Below are 23,457 nucleotides of genomic sequence, written 5' to 3'. Positions count from 1 at the left end.
TTTAAATGCATGGCAGAAAACTACAAACATTATAAACACTATAAACATTTTTCATTTCTGTTCTTTTCTCAATACCGTAAAAAAAGTGTTGGACCTCTCCAGCTCAAAATGTTTGACGGTGTTGTTGGTGCAATTAAATATTTGAAATTGTAGGAGGAATTGTTTATTTCTCGATTTTCCAAAAAATAAAGACATTAGACAGACATTCACTTCACTTTATTAAAAAAATACATTAAAACACAGGATTATATTATTTTAAATTCAAGAAGTCATCTGCATAACAGGATGTTTTGATTAAAAGTACAAATTTCAATTTAAAGAGTTTGTTCTAGAGTGATTATGAACCTAAACAAATTTATTTAAAGAGAAACTGAAAATATCGGCATGTTGGAAATGCACTATACAAATAAACTATTTGCTTTGTGCAACGTCATCTGCATTCTATAATTTGTTTAAAGGATTTGTGAACCCAAAACAAAAATCCATTAGTCGTTCCAAACCCATAAGAAATTGATTTGTCTTTGGAACACAAGTGAAGATTGTTGTCCGTCCATTAAAAGTCTGTTCACCCAAAACCCTGCAAGAAATGTATCCATATGAACTGAACGGTTTAATCTAAACTGGGCCAGCTGAGGCTAGAGGAGTGTTTATGAACAGAAGCGGAGTTTCTCCGCGTCTGGAGAGCGTCAGCACTGCGGATCATTTCAGAAAGATAACAGCTATAACAACAGCATTAAAAACATTTTAAAATAAGTTGAGCTCAAAACTCACTTTCAGTCAGCAGTGAGGGTTTGAAATAATTTGATACGATGTGGATTATAATTATCATACAAGACGGAAATACTTATAAGCGATGCAAAAGACTATGCAAGCTAGGCATTAACGTTACCATAGTAAACATTGTAAATGCGACTACTTGAAGAAATCGGACGCCAGCTTCTTATTCTCTATCACAATTGTGTATTTATTTAGTAGCATATTTTATCTGTCATAAATCTCATCCTGAGATTTTAGCTTGGCGTAGCCTATGTCGTAAAAATATTTATTTATTTATTTTGTTTGGGAGCTTAGGCTATATAAAAATATAGAAATGATCATTATTTCTAAATGTGATGTACTGTATGCACGTTAATGTGTGCTACTGTGAATACAAATAAACAGAAACCGACTCAACTGAACAAACAGGCTATGTTCCTGATTTCAATCCTGATAAATGAATTCATTATGATCAGTGTATCACTTATTATAATAAAACATCCATGTTTTTGGATTTAAATAGGCCTATTTAACAAAGCATGCAAACAAACGGCAGCTTTTATCATGTTCGTTTTGTGATGACGCTAGTTCCCGTGACTTATTTCTTATTAGTTTTCTGAAAACTTCTCCTTGTTGGTGAAATGATGGGGTTGCGTGACGTTGTTTCTGAGATGCGTGTAAAGGGCGAGTTTTAGTGAAGCGCAGTGGAGCTTCTGGCCCGACTGTGGAAACGCAGCGCTATTTTGGGCTCGGTGCTACAGATCTGAGGCTATTAGCCCCGTCTGGCCTGTTTGAAGCACTGGCTCGCACTGGCCTGACAGTGGAAATGCGGCTATTGACGCCAGCACCTTTGAGCTTCCACAAAAGCCAGTAATGTTAATTCTTGTGTGTGAAGCAAGTATGGTTGAGCTTGCGGCTCAAGTGTTTATTTGTGAATAGAAGCCTAAACTAAATTTGTTACACTTATAAAGCAATTCTGTCTCTTCAGAGGACTTGGAGTAAAGCGCTTGATTCATATTGATTTAGTTATTGATCTCTTTATGAACGTTTTAAAGTTTCAGAAATTTTGGTGAACAGACTTTCAATGGATTTGATTAAAAATAAAAAGAGTGTGAATGAATGAATAAAAAGTTTGGCCATTTTGTTTGAATGAAACAAAATGGCCAAACTTTTTCAGAACATATACAACCATTTAGTTTAATATTTTTCTGATTAGGATTTGGCTCCTCTGAGCTTTATTATGCTGTTTTCATTAGACAGGACATTGTAGCCACTGTATCTTTTTAGACTACATACTGTTCTGCTTGGTGTTTGTCTCGCTGTTCCTCAGGGTCTGATATTTTGTATCAGGTACACAGGGCACAGTGTTGAAATGTGCTGAGGGTGTCTAGCTGGCATTTCCTCAGTTCTGTGGATGATGACTAAATGGAAGCTGTTTCACATTGAGCAGGAATTGCAATTTTCCTCCTACGTATCCTGTTTTTTTGATCTGGCCCTGTGACCATGTAGAGCCCACAAACACATAAATACGGGTTAGCAATAGGTTGTCTGGGAAACCATGCTATAGCTGAACTGAAAGTCTGTTAGAAGACAATGTGAAAGGATTTAAAGAACTTTAAAAACCTAAAGTGAAGAGCAAGACAGATATGCATGAACAGACACGTAGTACAAATGGTCACATAAATCCATTTTAATCACATGAAGTTCTGTTTAATGCATTTGATTGCCTTTAATATTTGTAATAATCATCTCTCATATTGTCTTGACTCAAATGAATTGAAATGATCACTATGGTGATGCTTTGGTCATGGCCCATCTTGCCTCACATGAGCAAGCAACACTCACATTTTCTTCAGAAAAAGTACAATCTTTCTCATGAATTGTAATTATATTTTTACCAATCCACTTGCTAATGCATTATTTAAATAAGCACTTATTTGGAAATAGCACGTTAAATATTTGCTTCTTTCAGATAGCCGACAAACCATTTAAAATAACGCGTCACAGTCTTACACCGCTAATGCACCATGAAAACAACTCCAGAAATATAAGATCACAAAAGCGTAAATTTATCATATTAAACTGTACATAATTTGGTTCTAACAGATTTAATTTAGTTTAATTTACTTCTCAACCAACAAATTGAATTTGGTATGGCAGCTCAGTGTTATGAAGGTGTATTCGATTATCAATCTAAACTGTGAATAGATCGACAGGGGGCTGGAAAAGGATCAGTCAAGGTGGGTAGGCCGTCCCAATGCTGCAACACTGCGTGAAGGGCTTGCATACTGTATGAGCTGAATATCGGTCTATCAGAGCGTCTTTCTTTTTATAGTGGATGTGTGAAGCCAGTTCTCCTTAAGTTCACCCTACTGTCCTAGCAGAGTTACCACGGGAGTAGTTCATCTCAGTAATTATGAATGTTATGCACTAATATTTGACAAACAGTGTCCCAATAAATGCCCTCATTTTGAAAAGTAGTGTAAAATGGGGTCAGACGCCCCACTGGGTGATCTGTGACATTGTATTGTATTTTTTTTATTTTTATTAACAGTATTTAAATTTGAATTTGTGAATGCATTTTAGAGTTGTGGAGTGAAATGTATAGTTTTTATTTTGAAGCTAAAAGGGGAAAGATGCCCCTCTCCCTCTAGAAAATGGCAAAGAATGCCTCGAGTGGCATGCTGTTGCAAGTGTTTTATACATTTTTATAAATAATGGGGTGGTAACACTTTAGAATAATGATCCATTAGTTAATGTAGTTGACTACTTTAGTTAACATGATCTAAGCAAGATTGACCCTTCTACAGCATTTATTAATCTTAGTTGATGTTAATTTCAACATTTTCTAATGCATTATTCAAATCAAAAGTTGTGCTTGTTAACATTAGTTAATGCACTGTGAATTAGCACGAACTAACAATGAATAACTGTATTTTCATTAACATGAACAAAGATGAATAAATACAGTAATAAATGTATTGTTCATTGTTTGTTCATATTAATTAATGCAGTAACTAACATTAACTAATGGACCATTATTCTTAAGTATTACCAGTGGGGTTATTATTCAGCAATTCCATTATTAATATGTGCATTTCATTTTTGTTATGCATTAAAATCAACAATTGAGTGACTTATAAAATGAAGTAATTCCGTTTGAATTCACAAACTGCTATGACATACTGTATTGTATCTTCAATAAAATATATGGGAAGATAAGTATATTCATATGCCTGCATATAAGTCATAGATAAATCTTCCTTTTGGATGAAGCTCTTATACTAGGATTATGCTTTGTCTTTCAACCTAATTGTCAAAACACATTTTTAAAATGAATAATAATGACGCCCAATATACACGGTAAGCTCACTGGACAGTAAAACTTTTGCTTCTCACCATTCACATGTGTGTAGATGCTGTCATTTGGGTCATGTTGAATGGCATATGTTTGTTATGACTTGTCTATTATGATGCACCAGTGAATCACTGCCTGTGAAATGGCGAGGCACTCCCAGAATCCTCTCTGTTCATTTCTGAGCAGATTAGATTATTAGTTATATTGTATAGTATGCTACCAAAAAAAAAAAAAAAATGAAACAAACAAAAAAATAACATTCTCTTGGAATATAGTTGTACTCTTTACTTATAGATTTACAAATGTTTTTTACTCACAGAAATTTTTTCTTTTTTCAGGGAAGTACCTGCTGCCCAATGCCTCAACCCAGCAGACATGGTGCGCTACGGGCTCAGAGACCACCAACCTGGTGCGCATGCGCTCCCAGACCCTAGGCAAATCTGCACCCTCTCTCACGGCAAGCCTGGTTGGTATACCACAAAACAAATAGAGTTTAACTTGATATCATGTGGTAGACTCTCTGCTCAAACACTAGGGAGCACTGCTGTATCACTGACACTAATATAAACATGTTTTAGCCTGTTTTGATGGACTCCATCATTATAAAGAACCCTTTCATTTCTGTACAGTTGACTAGCAGGATGTTGCTTTTTAGCATAAAAATATTATCCAGTAATTAATTTGAAAAGTATATAAGTCAGTCATCCAAACATGTGTCCCAAAACGCATTGAATGACCCTTTGTTGAACTCGCCGTAGTTCTAGTCTTTATGAACTGACATGCCACATCTCTGTTGCCAGCTTTTGTTGTCTATGGTGTGCAACAGTAATGCAACCATCTATGACAGCGTATTAAAAGGACTTAATGATTAAAGGGACATTTCACACACAAATGAAAATGCTGAATTTACTTGGCTTCAGTGTAACACTTATGGAGTTATTTAGCAGAATGTCCAGGCTGATCTATTCATTACAGTTAAAAAGGTGACCACAGTCTGTCAAACTCTATAAAAGTACTGTATTTCACTTGTGAGAAGAACAATTTTTACAAATTGAGGAGTCTGAATAAGATTTACATTTAACATTTCACCCAGAAAATAAATTTATTGGTCTTGTGCTTCGAGAATACACTGTTGAGCTTCTGTTTACCATATGTTATGTGCTCTGTGTATGCACATTGATCAGTGTTAAATTAAATCTGTTCATAATTTTGTTGTCTCTTTAGAGGACTTGGATTAAATGGTTTGATTTCTATAGATTACTAGTACAATGTTTTTACTAACTTTTTTGAAAATTTGAGTTCAGTGTACTTTCAATTGATAGACAAAAATGAGATTTAAATATTAAGATCTACATTTAAATCTAAATAAGATGGATTAAGGTCCTGTGGGTATATGAAAAATATGAAGATGAGAAAATGACAGAATTTTCATTTATATCATGAACTAAACCTAAATCATTTAAACAGTATGTCAAGTCTACTGAAAGTTATTTCAGTGAGGACCTTTTTTTTCTTTTTCTTTTTCTTTTTCTTTTCTTTTTTTTCTTTTCATCTTTTCCTATTTTTGAGTGTATATACAGTATTGGGAAGTGAATAATTAATTTATACAAATATTTTTTATTTCTCAGTTGCATCATTAAATTGCATAACCCATATATATCAGCATTTCTAACTGACCCCCCCCCCCATATTTGTTCACCTAGAAGTAAAAATATACTTTAGTTTGTCTGTAAGACGTCTTTTTGTTTATGAAGAGCCATGCTAACTGTAATACAGCCATACACCTGTTCCATTATTTTTTGGACCAAATATGTTCTACATTGGAGGAATTTTTTTTAAACATTGTTTTTGTCTGTGTTGATCTGGATGCTGTGAAGATATTCTGAGAAACTGCCATGTCTTATATGCCTCTCCTGAGCCGTGGCAAACAGAGGTCCAGGCTCCATGTTGGGCGCCTGATTGAAATTAATGACCACAGAGAGCAGGGTCAATGCTGCAACAAACAGAATGTCATTTACTCAGCGGCTGTATCCGATCTGCTTTCTTTGGGGCCTCCTGTGTCTCTCTCCCTCTCCCCTGCTGAAATAAACAGCCTTTGACCAGCTTTGATAACCAGTTAAAACCATATTACTGGTTTCTTGTATTAGGTATGCTGCTGAGGGTTGGAAAACCTGAACCAAATTTTATCCAAAACCTTCAGTTCTGTTAAAGTAAAAACAATAATAACAAAAACAAATCAGTAATACCGTAACAAAAGCTTATAATTACATATGTTTTTATAAAAAAATGTCTTTTGATCTTTCAAGCCGTTTAATGGCTCTCAGTGCGTGTTGCAGTGCATCAGTCCAAAAGTATATGCTGTTGCATTACAAAAAAAAAATATATATATATATATCATCATAATAATTACAAAACTTGAAATTAATAAGAAAAATATATTTATGGTAGCGTGTCTCTCTCTGTGGTTGGTATCATCTCAACTGCTTTGGCTTTATCAGACCGTTTACCCTGACCCTGCTTCTAAATCTGCCGCCCTGAAAATCAGTGATGGCTGGGCCTTCCCGCTTTGGGATGACTCCCATTGAATTGCTAATGGTCTTTTCCTCTGCGCCATTCCCGCATTATCTTTTTGAATGTTCCCCCTCCTGCAAAATACAAAGGGAAGGAGTATGTCTTGGGAATGTTAACGCTGTTTAGTGAAAACGAGTGCCTGTGGAGTAGGCTGACGGTTCATATGTGACCTTGGAAAGATATTCCTTACACACAGAGGGAGCTTATCTGTTTTCCCTTTGAAAACCTCATGTGGAAGGAATATGGGTTTTTGCTTTGGTCTGTTTGGATATTCAGGAAATTTGTAAACCGTATGTGTTGTTGGAGTCCGTTGGGATAAGATAAAATGTTTTTTTTTTTTTTTTCTTGCAATGATCGTGTTGGATATCTCACTGTTTTATCAAGGGGATTTTGTTTACTATGCTTTCTGTGTTTTATTGAGTCCTCTTCAGAGGAACTGAGAAGAAAGAGTTAAACAAGAAAAACATGGATTGTGCTTCAGTGGAAATATATTTGTTTAGGGCAATTGTGGTGTTGCATGTGCACACTATCTTAACATGAAATACTTTAATTAAAACCTAAATATGTCCAGAAGATCTGTTGATCAAACCGTTTCAGCTGTCATGATTGTAAGTGTAAATATTAAAAGGAATCAGCTTTATGTCCCATTATGCAAATAATCTTTAAAGAGGGGGTGAAATGCTATTTCATGCATACACTGCATGAGTTTTTTTACACTGTTAAAGAGTTGGATTCCCATGCTAAACCTGGACAAAGTTTAAAAAATTAAGTTGTACGTTTGAAGGAGTATTTCTGTTCCAAAAAGACTCCTTCCGATTTTGTCACATGTTTCGGAAAGTTTTTTTCGAGTATGGCTCTGTGTGACGTTAGATGGAGCGGAATTTCCTTATATGGGTCCTAAGGGCACGTCTGCCGGAAGAGCGCGCGCTCCCGTATAGCAGAGCACTGAGAGGTTAAGCACAGACAATCACTGATCAGAGCGAGAGCGAAATGTCACAAAAGAAGTGTGTTTTTGGTTGCCAGGGAAAGACAACCCTGCACAGATTACCAAAAAAAAAGAAAACAGCATTAAGGGAGCAGTGGATGGAGTTTATTTTTACAGAGCATCAACGGAGTTGTGCAAGTGTTTTTGTTTGTTCCCTGTATTTCGAAGATGCTTGTTTTACAAACAAGGCCCAGTTTGACGCCGGATTTGCACATCGTTTATTTCTTAAGGATAATGCAGTCGCAACGGTGAGGTGAGGAAAGCTGCTTCAAATATCTCTGTGTTGTTAACTTAGCTATCTGCGCGTAAGCACATCAAGTAAACAACATGCAATGTTGTCATCAAACTGCACTTTCCACATGTACAGCTTAAAAAAAAAAAGACGACATAAAGTGGAACTTAGTCTTTTTCCAAAACCGCTAAGCATATATATACAGTTTCAGTACATACCACATAGAGACGCCTTTGCTGATGCTGCTCTTGTTAAATTTCAGCCTCTGGATCTGATTCTGGATCATAAATATACGCTGAATCTGACTGTTAGCCATGGTTTGTTTTGGATGTTTTTTTCCTCACGGTAATGTCACAACTTCCAAACGCTCTCAACGCAAAAGCCTACTGGCGCTCGTGATTCTTTAGCTCCGCCCACACGTCACGGCTCCAGGCACTCGTGTTTTTCCGGGAAAAATCGGTACAGACCATCTTTCTCTTATAAATATAATAAAACTAAAGACTTTTTGGAGTTATGAAGGATGCAGTACTACTCTATAGGTACTCAAGATTAACAGGATATTGAGTGAAAACGAGCATTTCACCCCCCCTTTAACTAAAATCGTATGTGGCAGCCTGAAGATTAATGGTATCACAATATGGTTAATTGTGATGGTAATTCAGCAGTTAAATGTTTTATGTAGTGAATTTGAATGAAAAAAGCCTCAAAACAGTTGAATACTATTTTAGTGTGTCAAGTTGCGACACTGCATAGCGACTGTAAACAACCTTCAGTCAAGCAGTATTTACAGACATGGCATGACGTGTTGAAAGGAAATCACTCCCAAACAATCAGAAGTTACAAATAATCTAGCTTTATTTAAAGAATGTTGAATGACAAACAAACATTGAACCCCAATTTCTATACATTGAGAGTGGATGGTAACTAGTGACCATCAATATCACTAATGCATTTTAATCCAGGACTTCTAAAGTGAAAAACAGAACAACATTTTAGTTTTTTTAGTTTTTTGGCCATATATCTCTCCTGCACCCTAGCTGTGAAATCTAAAATGTATCTAGCATGTTATGTAAAATGTGTTCAAACTTCTAGGAGAACTTTTCAGATATTACCACCACCTTTTTCTTTACTAGGGGGTTTTGTGCTTTCGTAAATCAAATTGTCCCAGCAGACTATACACACATCATACCTGAAACTGATGAATTATGCAATTTATTAGAAAGATTTTGAACAATCGCTGTGCCTTATTGGCAGGTCCACTTAGAGCGATTGCAGTATCCAGCGGTAGTCACACAGGGTAGAATGCAAATGATGACTACAAAGGGATTATTTATTCGTTATGACACTGCAGAAGTCACAGTGAGTCACCAGAGTTAAAGGTCCCCTCAGAGAACATTTTCATCAGTTCTCAAGTCCTGTCTGAGCTATAAAGAGATGTTTGGATATATTTTATATAATATTTTAGAAATTATATATATATATATAGAGAGAGAGAGAGAGAATGTGTACATGTATATATTTCCTGTATTAGATAGATAGAATAAATACATAAATATGGTAACCTAATTCGTAACCATTATCACACCTACTGCATCTGTTGTAGAAATTACCATTGTCATGGACTTGAAATGTGTCTTGCACTTTACAATTTCACCCAAAGTTATGTTTATAAAATATTTTGCTTTTGATGATGCTATATAGCTTGAGGTTTTTTTATTGCTTGGCTTAAATCCAAGAGGAACTGGACTGGTCATAGTGGATGTTTGTTGAAACACAGCCAGCAGAAGTTTGGAGCTTTTGAATTGTTTACGTGTTTGTATTAGGTTTGTCCTCTCTTCAACCTCAATCTTGTTCTCCCTTCAGCAGCTCGTCATGGTGTACCATGAAGTGCTTGTGTTTTCATGCTGATTGTGGACCCGGTGAGACAAACAAATCTTAGCCAGATCCACTGTAAGAGAGCGAGAGCGAGAGAGAGAGAGAGAGAGAGAGAGAGAGAGAGAGAGGGAGAGAAATCTGATCTTAGAACAGCGTGACATTTTAACCTGCTTCTGTCATGGCCTCTCGTCTGTCCTGAGCATGATTAACTCTGACAGCAAATCAATACAACTCCTCCTGGCCAGATATGGAGATAAGACATCATAATCCTGATGTTGAGGCTTTGTGGCCACGAGACCCTCTTCATTATTTTGGCCAGAGATGTCCTTTCCTGATAACAGTGTCTTTTGTCTTTGCCTGTTTTCTGAGACAGACTCGCAAAGCAGGATGAATAACGTCACTCAAACCAAAGTCTTTCAGGTTTATGTTTGTGCTTTCAAAGTTGTTGTTTGATTTGACAGATATATTGGTTAGTATTTGGTCATTTTAAAGTAATCTACATTAACTTTTTTTTTTAATCAAATTAATAAAAATAGCTTGTATTAAATTCAGTTATTTATACATTAGCAATATATTGGTAATTTGCCTCACAACTCTCTGGATAAAACAGCATTTGGCATTGAAAACTCCATAGCGGTCAGACACATGCCATTTATGTTTAATATTCATTGTTTTAAGTAGGGCCTAAAAGAACCTTGTAAGTATTTCAGTCCTTTCTTGTCACATTTTGCAGAAGTACACATGTCCGTTTCCCTTGACTTTCACAATCATCTCGAGAGGGTTATGAGAGGTGAAAGCCTCGTTTAGTAAACCGAAATCGAATTACAGACTGCATGTCAGTGTGTACACATGAAGACCGCAGATAAATGGGAACTGTCTTTCTGATGAAGTGGGAGCAGTTGGGATGTTGAACTTGACTCACTGGTCCATTCCATTTTGAAATGGTTTTCTGTTGAAATATCACCGTATTAAAAATCAGGTGAAATATGACATTGTTTGTCATATTACCCAACCTTCAAAGTGTTACAAGATGGTGAGATATAATTGGAACACAAGCAATAAAAATGATATAGCTAGGTGCAAATTTACACACTATTTTACAAACAAACAAAAAACATATAGTATTTAACGCGCTCTCTCTCTCTCTGTAATGTTGTCAGAAGAGTGACAGTTTTATATTTTATGTTCAAAATGAACAATAGAAATGATTTTCACACCGCTTTCCCCAAAATCAACACAATGAAGAATATTTAATAATTTTAATTTATATATACAGTTAGAACAATACATAGTTAAAGGTTTGGAATAATTAGGTTTTTTTTTTATGTTTTCAAAATCACTCTTTTATATTTACCTGCATTTATTTATTGGCATCACAGGAACGATTTATATTTTAAAATATATTAAAATAGAAAACTGTTCTTTCGAAATTGTAGTGTGTATTACAAATAAAATGCAGCTTAGTAAGCATAAGAAACCTCTTTCAAAAGCATAAAAAATTATAATTATTCCAGACTTTTGACCGGTAGTGTAGTGATAAACAAAAATGTACGCCTGCATCACTTTTACTAAAAGAGCTACTAAATAGTTTTAAACAATGAATGAAACCTACAGTACCAACTTGAATGCTACTTTTTCTGCTGAAATTCAAAAACGCTATTAAAAGTCTGGTCCCACTTTATATTAGGTGGCCTTAACTACTATGTACTAACATAAAAAAAATAAGTACAATGTACTTATTGTGTTCATATTGTATTGTAAAACACTTTTGCTGCTATTGAGGTGGGATAGGGGTAAGGTTAGGGAGAGGGTTGGAGGTATGGGTAAGTTTAAGGGTGGGTTTTTTAAATATAAGTACAATGTAAAAACATGTATGTACACAATAAGTACATTGTTCTAAATTATTAATTAAAATGTAAGTACATAGTAGTTAAGGCCACTTAATATAAAGTGGGTCCAAAAGTCTTAATGTTCTCCAGCTTCAATCTAAATCTTATGGGATAGGTTTAGAAAATAGACAAATAAAACATTAGTGGCAGTGCTGCTTAAGTTTTGTATTGCCAGATCAAGGTCTTAATTGTGAAATATTGATTTGAAGCAATCATGCCATATGATATTTAAGAAAGTGATTGTATTACATGGCATCGTTATGTGCTCTGATGTGATGCTCGTACTGCAGGTGCTCTGTGGTGGCCATCAGGCTTGTCCTTGGTGTTTGATGTGTCAGTAAAAGCGTGCTGTTATCAGGTCTGGTGGGACGGACTGTGACTGGAATGGTTTCAGGTCTGTGAAGCGGCGTTGTGTGTGTGTGTGTGTGTGCGCGCGTTTGGTCTCTGCAGGTCCCTGGCTCATATCCTTACACCCCTGACAGACTCAGATGGGCTAGAACGGAGCCTGACCATACAGGTCACTCAATCAACCTTCACCACAGGCTCCTCTGCCCTCACCTCTGAAGCCCCTTTCCACTTTACATCTCTTTCTCTATCTCTCCGTTTTCTTTAGACTCTTTAGACTTCCATATGGAAGCCTCTCAAGTCTCCCACCCACTGAGAACAAAGAGGTCTCTCACATCCTCTCATGACCATTGGCCAAAGTTCCCTTCTTCACCTGTAATGACCTCAGCATGACCCTGCACTGCCCATCTCCCTCGTTCCTCATCCTCATGTTCGTCCTCATCAGTATCAGACAGGGTACACAATGCAATTTATGCTCATCCTTTGGTGGTCCTGGAATTTCCTACAAAACAGTTATAAACCTATCCACAATGCTAATCCTAAACCTACAGTAACCTGCTGTATCCTTACAAGACCGTATAACAAATCTTTAGAGCTATTAATGAAATTCATATCTTGAGAGGTGCTCTCTGTTAGCATTCTGTCATTTCAAAGGTAGGCGCTCAACTGAGGGATTAATTTAGTCTGAATACATGGCTAATTATTATTGGCTTTAAGTTGCTAAAGATGGATGTTCACCAGAGATTGGTCATGGTTATGGTATCTATGAGGATTTTGAGAGTACAATAATAATAATAATAAGTAATTGTTTAATGTATTTATAAAAATGTATTTCTTAGGGCTGTCAAATTTGCCTTAAAGTAATAGTTCACCCAAAACGGACAATTCCATTATTTACTCACTCTCAAGTCATTCAAACTCATTAAGAGTGTCATTCATCTTTGGAGCACAGATAAAGATATTTTTAATCAAACCTAATAGATTTATGTCAGCACATTGAAAATCCTAAAACCTTGATGCTTCAAAATGTTAATAAAATGATCGTGAAATTAATCCACATGATGTACAGACATTGATTTATTTGAACAGATTTAATTTAAGCTTTTATTTACATATAAACATTGATCAATGCGCATGCATAGAGAACATCAAATATTGTAAACGTTGAAGCTCAATCGTGCTTATTGGATAGGGAAATAAAGTTTTTTGTTTATCGTGCATCAAGCAATAACTTTTTATGTGCAAATGTTTGAAACCAAATATTAGCACATTTGATCACATAATTTGAAATTACAGTTTTGTTATTCTTCCTAAAGACTGGACAGAGGACTATAGGATCCAATGATGTTCCTACACCCACAAGGATGTTGTTGTACTTGGGTAGTTGCATGCAGCGGTTGACTCAATTGTTTTCTTCATTGAATGTGTTTCCTGTGGTTCTACAGGAAATAAGTGTGATGGTATGACTTTTCGCTTTTGTCAGTAAAGTGGTTTCCAGCCAATTATGTTTTCAAGTCCTGCATGGGTTGAAAAGCATTGTTGTCGAAAACCGTTTCCTTGAATTCACTTGAGGAAGTACAGTGTTTGCATTAATTTCCCGCCACAGGGAGCTTTCCCAAAACCAAATGAGAAATGACAAGTGCTTAACAGTAACTAGTTTTCTTTTTTACTCTAACTTTTAAAAAGGGAATGTTGTAGCCTAATTGTTTCCTTCTCCTAACATTCACTGTACTTGCTGAATCGGGACTAATTCTCACAGGATAATCTTCCACAATTGCTCCTCTACAAGAGAAGAGACATATTTTAATCCAAGCTCTTTGCCTCAGTTTGAAAGACTTGTAAAGTGCCAACGTCAAATTACGCTTCTTATCATTCTTTCACCAAATGAACACTGGTCTCCTGCAAACGGTGGTGGATGAGCTGACGAAGAATAGTTTATTACATTTTTACGTGTTTGACCTTCTAAAATAATTTTCATACATATTCTGTAGGTATCCGTCAATCTCTTTTTTTTTTTTTTTTTTTTTTTTTCTGCTCCGCAACTGGTATCATTCAAGCTTCGCTGGAGAAACAAGGAGAACTGGGGGGAACCCACTTAATATTCACATGGCAGTCACGGTGAATTGAAATGAATGAGTGAGAAAGACTGAGGGTATGTGAGAGTTGGAGCAAGAGAGTGTGTTTGTGTGGGAAGGTGAGAGAATGTGGGAGAGAGGGCGAGCAAGAAAAAAAAAAAACAGTAGACTGTGAAATTGACGACTGGGATTGGTACGATGGCCGTCGCTTAAAGTTTCATCTCTACATGTTAAGAAGACTGCACTGCTGTATAACAACTCCAGGAGTAATAAGATTGGCGAATGGACGCCTTAAAAATACCACTACAGCTGCCCATGAAATCGCACCATATTGACTCCCGATATGTAGCTGGTTCTGGGATAATTAGTTTTTGGAGGGCATCTTACTTGGAAAAACTAGGTCATACCAGCTTACCGGTGATCAAGTTGATGGAACATTAGCTTTTTTGGTGCCATTGCTATATAAAATGACCTGCGAGATGGACTTTGACCTTGCCAAATGATAGTCTAGCTATGTATTCCTGGACTTTTGACTGTAAGCATTAGTTCTAGTCCACTTGCCATCTTATTTTTGCCATTGCTTTTTTGCTCATTCTGTAAAATTACCAAAGCTGTAACCATAGTGGAATACATTTCTGCTCATCGATATAGGGAATACTTGAGTGCCACAAACAAACTCTGAGTATCTCCCTGAGTGCCTTGAAAACCATTGATTATTCTATCTTTAAAAAAATGCTCATTGTTAACACAAATTGCTACATGTCTTGACTCCTCGAAGCATTCAGCTGCTGAGTATAGTAGGATGTTCAAAACTGCATATTTTCAAAAGCTACTGGTTGGGCAAGATTGCTTTACCAAATAGTCTTAAGGACAAGTTTGCCAATATACAACCAGTTTTGTTACTGTCAGATGCATAGGCGTCATTAGCAGGAGAAAAGTTTGGACTGGGAATAGAATGAACTTTCACCAATTACCAAATGCAACTCCAAAAAATCAATGTTCACATTCCATATAACAGATATCGAACTATCTTCCCAAATTTGTAATAGTTCATAAATATATGGCCAGTACATTTTCTTAAGTCACCAGCCATTGGCAGACTTGCTTAGTTAATTTACAACTCTGAGGAAACCTCTTACAATTTTGCTGGTTCCTAGTTTACCTGACCCTGATCTAATTTGTTTCCTAGGGGGCGGTCACACTGGATGCATTCTTGTGTTCAAAAACCTAAGCATGCATTTGCCATTTTCTCATTGCGCAAGACACAAAAAAAAAATGGAAATGGAAAATCTGAAAAATGCTACTTTTTGAGAAGGTTTTGTCATTCAAACTTGTTAATGTTGGAAGGCAACTATCAGCTGTGACTTATCACAATAATGTAGAAAGTGCTTGCAAACTTGCACCGTTACCCCGTGCTCTTAGTGTGTGTTTCTTTCATTTTCTTTGTGGCCAATTCACCCTGGCCATGACCGTAGAGGCTTCTGACCTTCACTTCAGAATCCTTATCTGCAGCTCCAGTTGAAAGACAAATAGGAACTCAATACCGTTCAACATCAGTTTGCTAACACCATTGACCAAATGTGGACATACACACCGGATGCCAGCTGCATTGTTAATGCTGGCAAAACAATGCACAACAGGATTTCCTGTCTCTTTTACCCTGCAAGCACTCACTCTGGGCGCCACAGAACATGCCTGTTTTGGGGGTTGGTGGGTGGGGGAATGAATCGACGGCCCTCATGGGATTTTACAGTGAATTTCAGCTGCTGGTCTTCTACCACCCCCCACCCCACTCTGCTCTGGTCCCTCCTGCTTTCCCTATCTCCCCTACTCTTCCATCAAACATTCATTCACAAGCTCTCTCTCTCTCTTTCACATGCTCACATCCTCTCTTCTCTTCAAACACGTACATGCTCCCTCATTGTGCTGAAGTTCAAAGAGAGCGAAACGACGTGTCAGCTGACCGGCCCCCTCCAATCAGATAAGTTCTGATGTAAGTCTTTAGCAGCTGCTGGAATCAGGTGGAGTGTGCCTGTAGGATCGCAGGAGCGCTAGAGGAGGCAGCACGGTGCTGTATGGATAAGTAGCAGCGAGACGCGCGCGCACACACAGAGAGAGAGTATGCGCTCTACCCCTCAGGCATGGATGAGTCCAGCATTCTGAGGAGACGCGGGCTACAGGTAGGAAATATAGAGCATCGCGGATGTGGGTGTTTGCCGCTTCGTTGGTAGTTTTGTAGCTTTTGCGTGAACACTTGGGTGTGGGATGAATTACAGAATAGAGTCTGTGTCTCTGCATGCTGAAACATCCAAATGCAGCACTGGAAGACAAAATGTGTGAGTTTTGTCACTGAAAAGACTGCAAAGTGCAAATATTGGTAATGATTTCTGTATCTCTGAAAATAGGTTATACCTTGTTAATTTCCTTTTAAACAAGATCAGCGACTTTACAAAACTGTTAAAAGAACAGAAATGTATTTATTTACAAGAAATGTATCTTTTTAAAAGAAGTTGTCTATGTTAGACTGTTGAGTTCTCGGTAATCGTAATAAATCATTGAAGTTTCTGACAGAACACTTTATATTGAGGTGTCTGAGAGCATATTTAATGCATTTTAATATATATATATATATATAGTTTTTTTTTTTTTTCATTGTTGTATGATAATATCATTAATATATTCCAAACCAATATGACTTTCTTCTGTAGAACACAAAAGAAAATCATTTAAAGAAATTTCTCAAAATATCATCTTTTTGTGTGTGTTCCACAGATGAAATAAAGGTTTGGAACCACAAGAGGGTGCATAAATGGTGACGGAATTTCCTTTTTTGTATGATCTATCCCTATATTTGGAGTAACGGCAGTGTGAGTTTATCAGGACTAGTCATCCATCCATTGGCGGTTAATCTCTTGAAATGGTGAAATTAAAGAGACTCTTGTAGTCTTTTCTTTGTTTAGGCTAGGGAAAGAACACTTGTTTCTAAACTCTGTGCACTGTGGACATCACCACAGCTGGCGATAAAACAAAGAGATTGTTTGCCCTGAGGACTAGATTCAGAGTTCTGCTGTATGATTTCATATGGGACATGCTGTTTTCATTTGTCAGTCAAATACATGTCAGTGCACTGTTTCACACACTGTTTTGCCTCAGGCTATGATCTCATGCAGTAAATCAGAGACTGGGGGGACTGGGACAGGCAGGAAACTTCCTGAATTGAGTTAGTGTTGGTAATTGTCATTACAGCAGAGAAAGTGAGTGTGATACATGGCTAAATTTAGACAGGTTGATGTCGGTGAGAAGGTTGAGTCCGTTAACTGCTTTACGTCAATTACATCAAGGTAGAGGCAGCATGCAGGGCAATTGTTCTGAGACCCACTAAATGCATAGTGTCACTTCTAATTGTGTTTGGGAGAGTTGAATATAACTAAATTTAAATCTAAAGACTTGTTTACACCAAGAGTGGATATTCTGTATTTGTCTAACAGCAGAGAAATAACGCAACACTTTTCCCTATTCATTCATTAATTTGTTTGTTTGTTCTTTCATTCGTTCATTCATTCATTTTATTTTTGCATTCGTTCATTCATTGTATTTTTTGCATTAATTTTTTTCAAATTTTGTGTATTTTTATTTTTCATTTTTCCATTCTTGTATTTTTTTTTTTTTTTTTTGCATTCACTCGTTGTGTTTTTGGTTAATTCTTGTATTCATGTATTATTGTATTTTTTTTTAAATTTTTTTTTATTTTTTTTTTCAATAATTGATGTTTTTTTATTTATTTTTTGTAAGCACTCCTTTTTATTTTGACCTCCTTTTATTTGTTCATTCATCCATTTTGTATTTCTTATTTTCTTTTTTTATTCTCTCAGAATTCTTATCTATCCATTCGGAATGTTTTTTTCAGTCTTGATGTAAACAAAACTGACCTATCATCAGTAGTTTATTTTACTATATAGTTTTGTTGGTGCGAATTATAAAGGAAACATTTTGAACTGAAATGTTACAGTCTCAGTTTAAACAGCATTCTATATACTGTATATAGAAGATATTTTTCTTTCCAAAGCATTGACAGTATTTTCTTACTTGCAACCCAAATGCTCTGCCTATTGTGACATTAGATTCATTAATGCAATTAAAAAAAGACTAAAACATATTGTTTAACAAATAAAACGGGGTCTTCCGGGCTGTATCCTGTAAAATAATCTGGATCCACTGAGGATATTGTTGTCAGCAGAACATATTAAAATGGGCAGGAGATACTGGTAGCTAATTAGAATAAATAGACAATAGCGGTGCTGTATTAGCTTTGTAATTACAGTTGCATTAAGTGTGCATTCAGAAGTCTCTTGGGGTCACCTCTCCCTGCATTTGTTCAGTTGCATTGAGCTTCACTTCACATTTAGGATTGGTCTAATAAAATAATAATAATTAAATGTGCACATGTAATTACTTTTCTTTTTGCATCTTGAGGAATATCTTAATCTCCTGTATGCTTAATAATATACACAATACGTTTGTAATATAATATTTGTAGGTAGGTATATATTATAAGGTTTGTTTTGTGAATGACTTGCCGTAATATTTGATTTATGTGTATAATGAGCAATCTTTGTCACATTCACAATGGCTGACAAAGACAAGTGTGCTTTGCTGTGCGTGATATATAACGATGTTTCAGAATTCAATAAGCATGATTGATAATGTCTAATGAAATATGTTTGTGGCCATATGGGCACGTCACTCAATTCTCATTTCCCACACTATTATTGGTGCATGATTCACACGTTAACTGTCTAGGTTTTTTTTTTTTTTTTTTTCATGCACTGGACACTATACTATGAAATCAGTATGATTTATGGAGAACAAACAAGGGCTTTCAGAGTTAAAGATGACATTTTTAATTTATTTATTTTTAACTTTAAAGGGGTCATATGATGCGATTGAAATTTTTTTCCTTTCTCTTAAAGGCTCAAATCCAAAGAGATATTCTTTGTCAAAGTTAAGACTGCCACTCCCCCTCTAAAACAGCTCATTAAAACAGGCCCACACATGTCGCGTCGTGTGTGTGTGTGTGTGTGTGTGTGTGAGAGAGAGAGAGAGAGAGAGAGAGAGACAGGATCACATCACAGTGAAGTCAGCTGTCTTAACAGTCCATGGCTTGTGTACTGCAGACACATACGAGCTTCATCACTGTGTCTGTCACTCCTCTCTGTTCCCCTTATGTGATTGAACTGATGGTAAAACTAAGGACAGAATTGTACATTTATTTTGAAAGATGAAGCTTGCGATTATGGAAAGGGGCATTACATTTCCGATGAGTGCTTGCGGTGTTCATCCAATCAGAATGCACTTGGTCAGCTGGCCAATCAGAGCAGACTGCGCTTGTCAGAAGGAGAGACTTTTTGAGAAGAGCCGGGGCATAGAGGACCTACAATAATGTACAGTATTTGAAAAATAATGTTTTTTAAACATTAAAGCATGTCAGCATATTCTGTTACACCAAATACACAAGATAATAATAAAAAAAAAAACACATCATATATGACCCCTTTAAAATGTAGATAAATGGAAGTATAGCATCTATTTGACTTTGGAAAGGCATTGTTTAAATTCCAATTGGGATATATAATATAATATAATGTAATGTAATGTGTACATTTTATGTAACGTAATATAATATAATGTTGGTTCATTATTATTTGTTCATAAAAACAAACAGTGGATTCACCTGAAATACCAATACTGGAACAACAGCATGTTTGTTCTGATATGTTGTTGAGTTCTGAAATGAGTTCTTTTTTTATATTCATGGCACCATCAAAAGCCCACGAGTCCAGCACAGTGTGTGTTCTGCTCTTCTGGAAGTTATCAGTTAAATTTGTATGTGCCGTGTGCCATATGCTGCCTATCTGCACGGTTGACACTGTGTTAATCTAGCAGTGGGAGCCCGACTCTTGGCCAGTAAATACACACTTCTTCACATGACTGTTGGGTAACCATAAAAATCATAAATCCTTGCGTGGATTGCAGAAGGCAATTGAAGCTGGACTTAATGGAAAGATTGAAAAATAATTCATGAAATAAGTGTGCTGAATGACATCGAGCCGGACTATGGAAATGTTGAAATTAGATTGTGACACTGAGATGCAAGGCTCTAATGAAAAGAAACAAGAAAAAGAAAACTTCAAATGAGCTCCAAATCAGAAAAAAAAAGCTTGTCAAGGTTAAATGACCCCATCAAACAAATGTACATTTTCTCTGCTTTGTGCTTGACAAAGATGAAATTTAAACAGCACATTTGCCTGGAATTTGGTCTTAAATTAGTTAACTTAAATCAGTCTCCTATGATTTAGCAAATATGTGTGCAGATTAATGTAGTTTATATTTGCAGTTTACATATTTTTGCTATTTTATTCTGGCATAACAATGTTTGGGTTGTTCTGATTCTTTTATAATTGCTATGCATGCAGCAGAAAGGTAATTTGAAAAGAAGAAGAATTTAGTTAGAATAATTCAATTAGAATAATAGTTTTTTTTTTCTTTCATTTATTGGATTTAGGTTGAGTAGATGCAGCACTTAACAGTACATCTATAGCATTTATATGAATAACTGAACAGAAGAACAAACCGTTACAGTGTGTTAGAAGATCATATAAGGAGTGGTAGGCAGATGTGTGTGTGTGTGTGTGTGTGTGTGTGTGTGGCTGTGGTAAGATGGTAGTCGCTATAAACACAGGCCACTAAAACATTAATGAATAGAGACCCGCTTTTGACAAATTGTCGCTCTCACCCTTTGTTTTAGTCTTCTAGAAATGCCATATAATTTCAGAACTTCCCAGAGTAGAAGAATCAAAATGCTCAGACAAAAGAGCATAATACTGCAGGGTAACGGATCTGATGGTGTGAAGGGAAGCTAGGCCCGTTCCTTCAGCCTGTCATATCAGCTGATCTTTTCAGATGATGAAAACACTGGTCTGTGGCTCTGATGGATCCTGTTGGAGATTTCCCCTGCCATTGTAAAGAGTGAGTCACACTGAATGCTTTGTCTCTGCAGTATTCATTTTATCATAAATCATAACGTGAACATTGCTCCTCTGGACCGGAGGTCTCAGGACTGTCACTGTGGCAAATAACAGATGGTTAATCCAGTTAAATTTTTCCATCTCTTTTGGAGGAGGAAAAAAAAAGAACGAGGGGGAAGCCCTTACAGATACAAGTCAGCATTTCACACTGCCAAACTTTTGATCTTGAGACGGTGCAGAAATGCAGCAAATTCAAAGGGAATTATTTATATGCTATCATGGCAAGGTCTTTAAAACAGTATCACTAAAGCTTTGATGTAGCTGGAAGATTAGAAAGTTTAATGTCGTGGTCAGGACATGGACAAACTAGACAGATGTTTTACTGTTTTTTTTTTTTTTTTGGTTGTGTCCGATAAGGGGCGCTGAGTATCTGGGCTGCTTTCTTAACTTTAGATTGGAATTTTAAAGTGGAATTACATCCTGTCATTAAAATTACTGAACGTAGATGTCTTCAGATGCCCAGGGATGGTTTGAAGTTGGCCGGCTGTCAATACCTGAAAAATTATTAAGGGGGGAAGTCGTGGCCTAATGGTTAGAGAGTCGGACTCCCAATCGAAGGGTTGTGAGTTCGAGTCCCAGGCCGGCAGGAATTGTGGGTGGAGGGAGTACATGTACAGTTCTCTCTCCACCTTCAATACCACGATTTAGGTGCCCTTGAGCAAGGCTCTGAACCCCTGACTGCTTCCTGGGCGCAGCAGCATAAATGGCTGCCCACTGCTCCGGGTGTGTGTTCACTGTGTGTGTGTGTGTGCACTTTGGATGGGTTAAATGCAGAGCATGAATTCTGAGTATGGGTCACCATACTTGGCTGAATGTCACGTCACTTTCATCATGTTTGAAGGCACCACGACCTTGTTTTGTGGATCTTAGATGGGTTTTTTTTAGTTAAAAGATGCAGGATGATCTACATCTTTATCTAAAAGCTGCCCTTATGCGAGAGAAATTTGGTCTCATCTTAAAAATAACATAAAATAAAATAAAAATAAAAAGTACAGGGCTAGCAGAAAAAAAAAAGTATTTCAGTGTTTAACAGTTCTTGGTGGCCATGGAATTAGCTTAATGGGGCCTACATGGGGCCCACACTATTGTTCAAAAGTGTGGGGTCAATATTAATTATTTTATTCAGCAATAACACATTTTGATCAAAATACTTTTACATTGTTTGAATTTATATATATATATATATATATATATATATATATATATATATATATATGTATATGTAATTTTGTTTTTATAAATGATATTGTTTTTACTTATTAGAATATTTAAATATTAGAAATGTACTACCAAGGAGTTATTGTAATATTTCCCAATAATGTTGTTTAAACTAAGTGCAGCCTTTGTGGTGAATAAGAGACTTCTTATAAAAAAATTAAAATAATAATCACACAAACACAAAACTAAAGTAAAAGCGCCAGCCCATCACACACCACTGCTGCAAAAAAACATAATAAAACGACAACATAAATAGTCCCGTCCATAACTGTCGTTACTCCTCCTTTTATCCTTCCCCTATACGTACGTTTTACAAAAACTTACATGCATTCTTGTACCACATACAAAGGGCGACTAGTGTGTTTGTCCTGTTACAGGATTATTCAAATGAAATATTGAATAGCTGTATGTATGCTAGAGTCACAGCCTTTTTTATTTATTTATTTATTTTTGAAGTCACCTTCCTGAACTGGATTGCCGTTTCTCCATAAAATCTTTCTCCATCTTATGCAGTATGGATCTTTTCAACATCCTCGCAATGTTCACAGGCAGAACTTCTTTAACCATGACTTTTTTAGAATTCAGTTGAAACACGATGGAAATATAATTCAATCATTCCCAAGTTTCCACAGGCACATCTCTGCTAGTAGCTTTGAGAGTGAATAGTAATGCATATATTCATGTTGAGCCGTGTGTGAGCCTGCCCAGTGTTGAATTCATGGGTAAACTCCGGTAGAATCGCACCATTTCACTGCTGTTCCCTGCTGTGCTCTGCAGCAGCTCCAGAGCTCCTTTTCATTCATTATTTTTGAGTAGCGTGAGGCTACGTTATCTCAGGCTGCTGCAGCACCATACGCCGGAGCTTGAAGGCACAGTTGCACATCAGAAGTTCAGAACTACAGCTGCTGCTGCTGCTGGAAATGTGACATCCCATTTTTGGAAACAGTAGTCCAGCTGGAATATATGCATTTTATGCTGAACCCTTGAAATCTTTTTCGGTTAAAGAATGTAATGCAGGAACAGAGGTGAGAGGGTTAATAAAAAAAATAAAAATAAAAACTGTATAGA

The 23,457-nt window shown here is 36.5% G+C and overlaps 1 protein-coding gene across 4 annotated transcripts in view; it reads left to right on the top strand.

Moving 5' to 3' along the window:
- The window catches only part of mast4 (microtubule associated serine/threonine kinase family member 4), a 101,480-nt gene that overhangs the window by 26,503 nt on the left and 51,520 nt on the right, over nt 1-23,457 (top strand). For 3 of the 4 annotated variants that reach the window (XM_052591725.1, XM_052591727.1, XM_052591726.1), the window contains exon 3: nt 4,453-4,580. In XM_052591725.1, coding sequence (XP_052447685.1) covers nt 4,453-4,580 — 128 coding nt within the window. Of the gene's footprint in view, nt 1-4,452; nt 4,581-15,795; nt 16,267-23,457 lie in introns of those variants that run through there. The other variant, XM_052591729.1, reaches the window with a different exon arrangement.

The sequence above is a fragment of the Carassius gibelio genome, chromosome A5 (genome assembly GCF_023724105.1).
Source record: "Carassius gibelio isolate Cgi1373 ecotype wild population from Czech Republic chromosome A5, carGib1.2-hapl.c, whole genome shotgun sequence".
Taxonomy (NCBI): domain Eukaryota; kingdom Metazoa; phylum Chordata; class Actinopteri; order Cypriniformes; family Cyprinidae; genus Carassius; species Carassius gibelio.
This window is presented reverse-complemented; position numbering and strand designations above follow the sequence as displayed.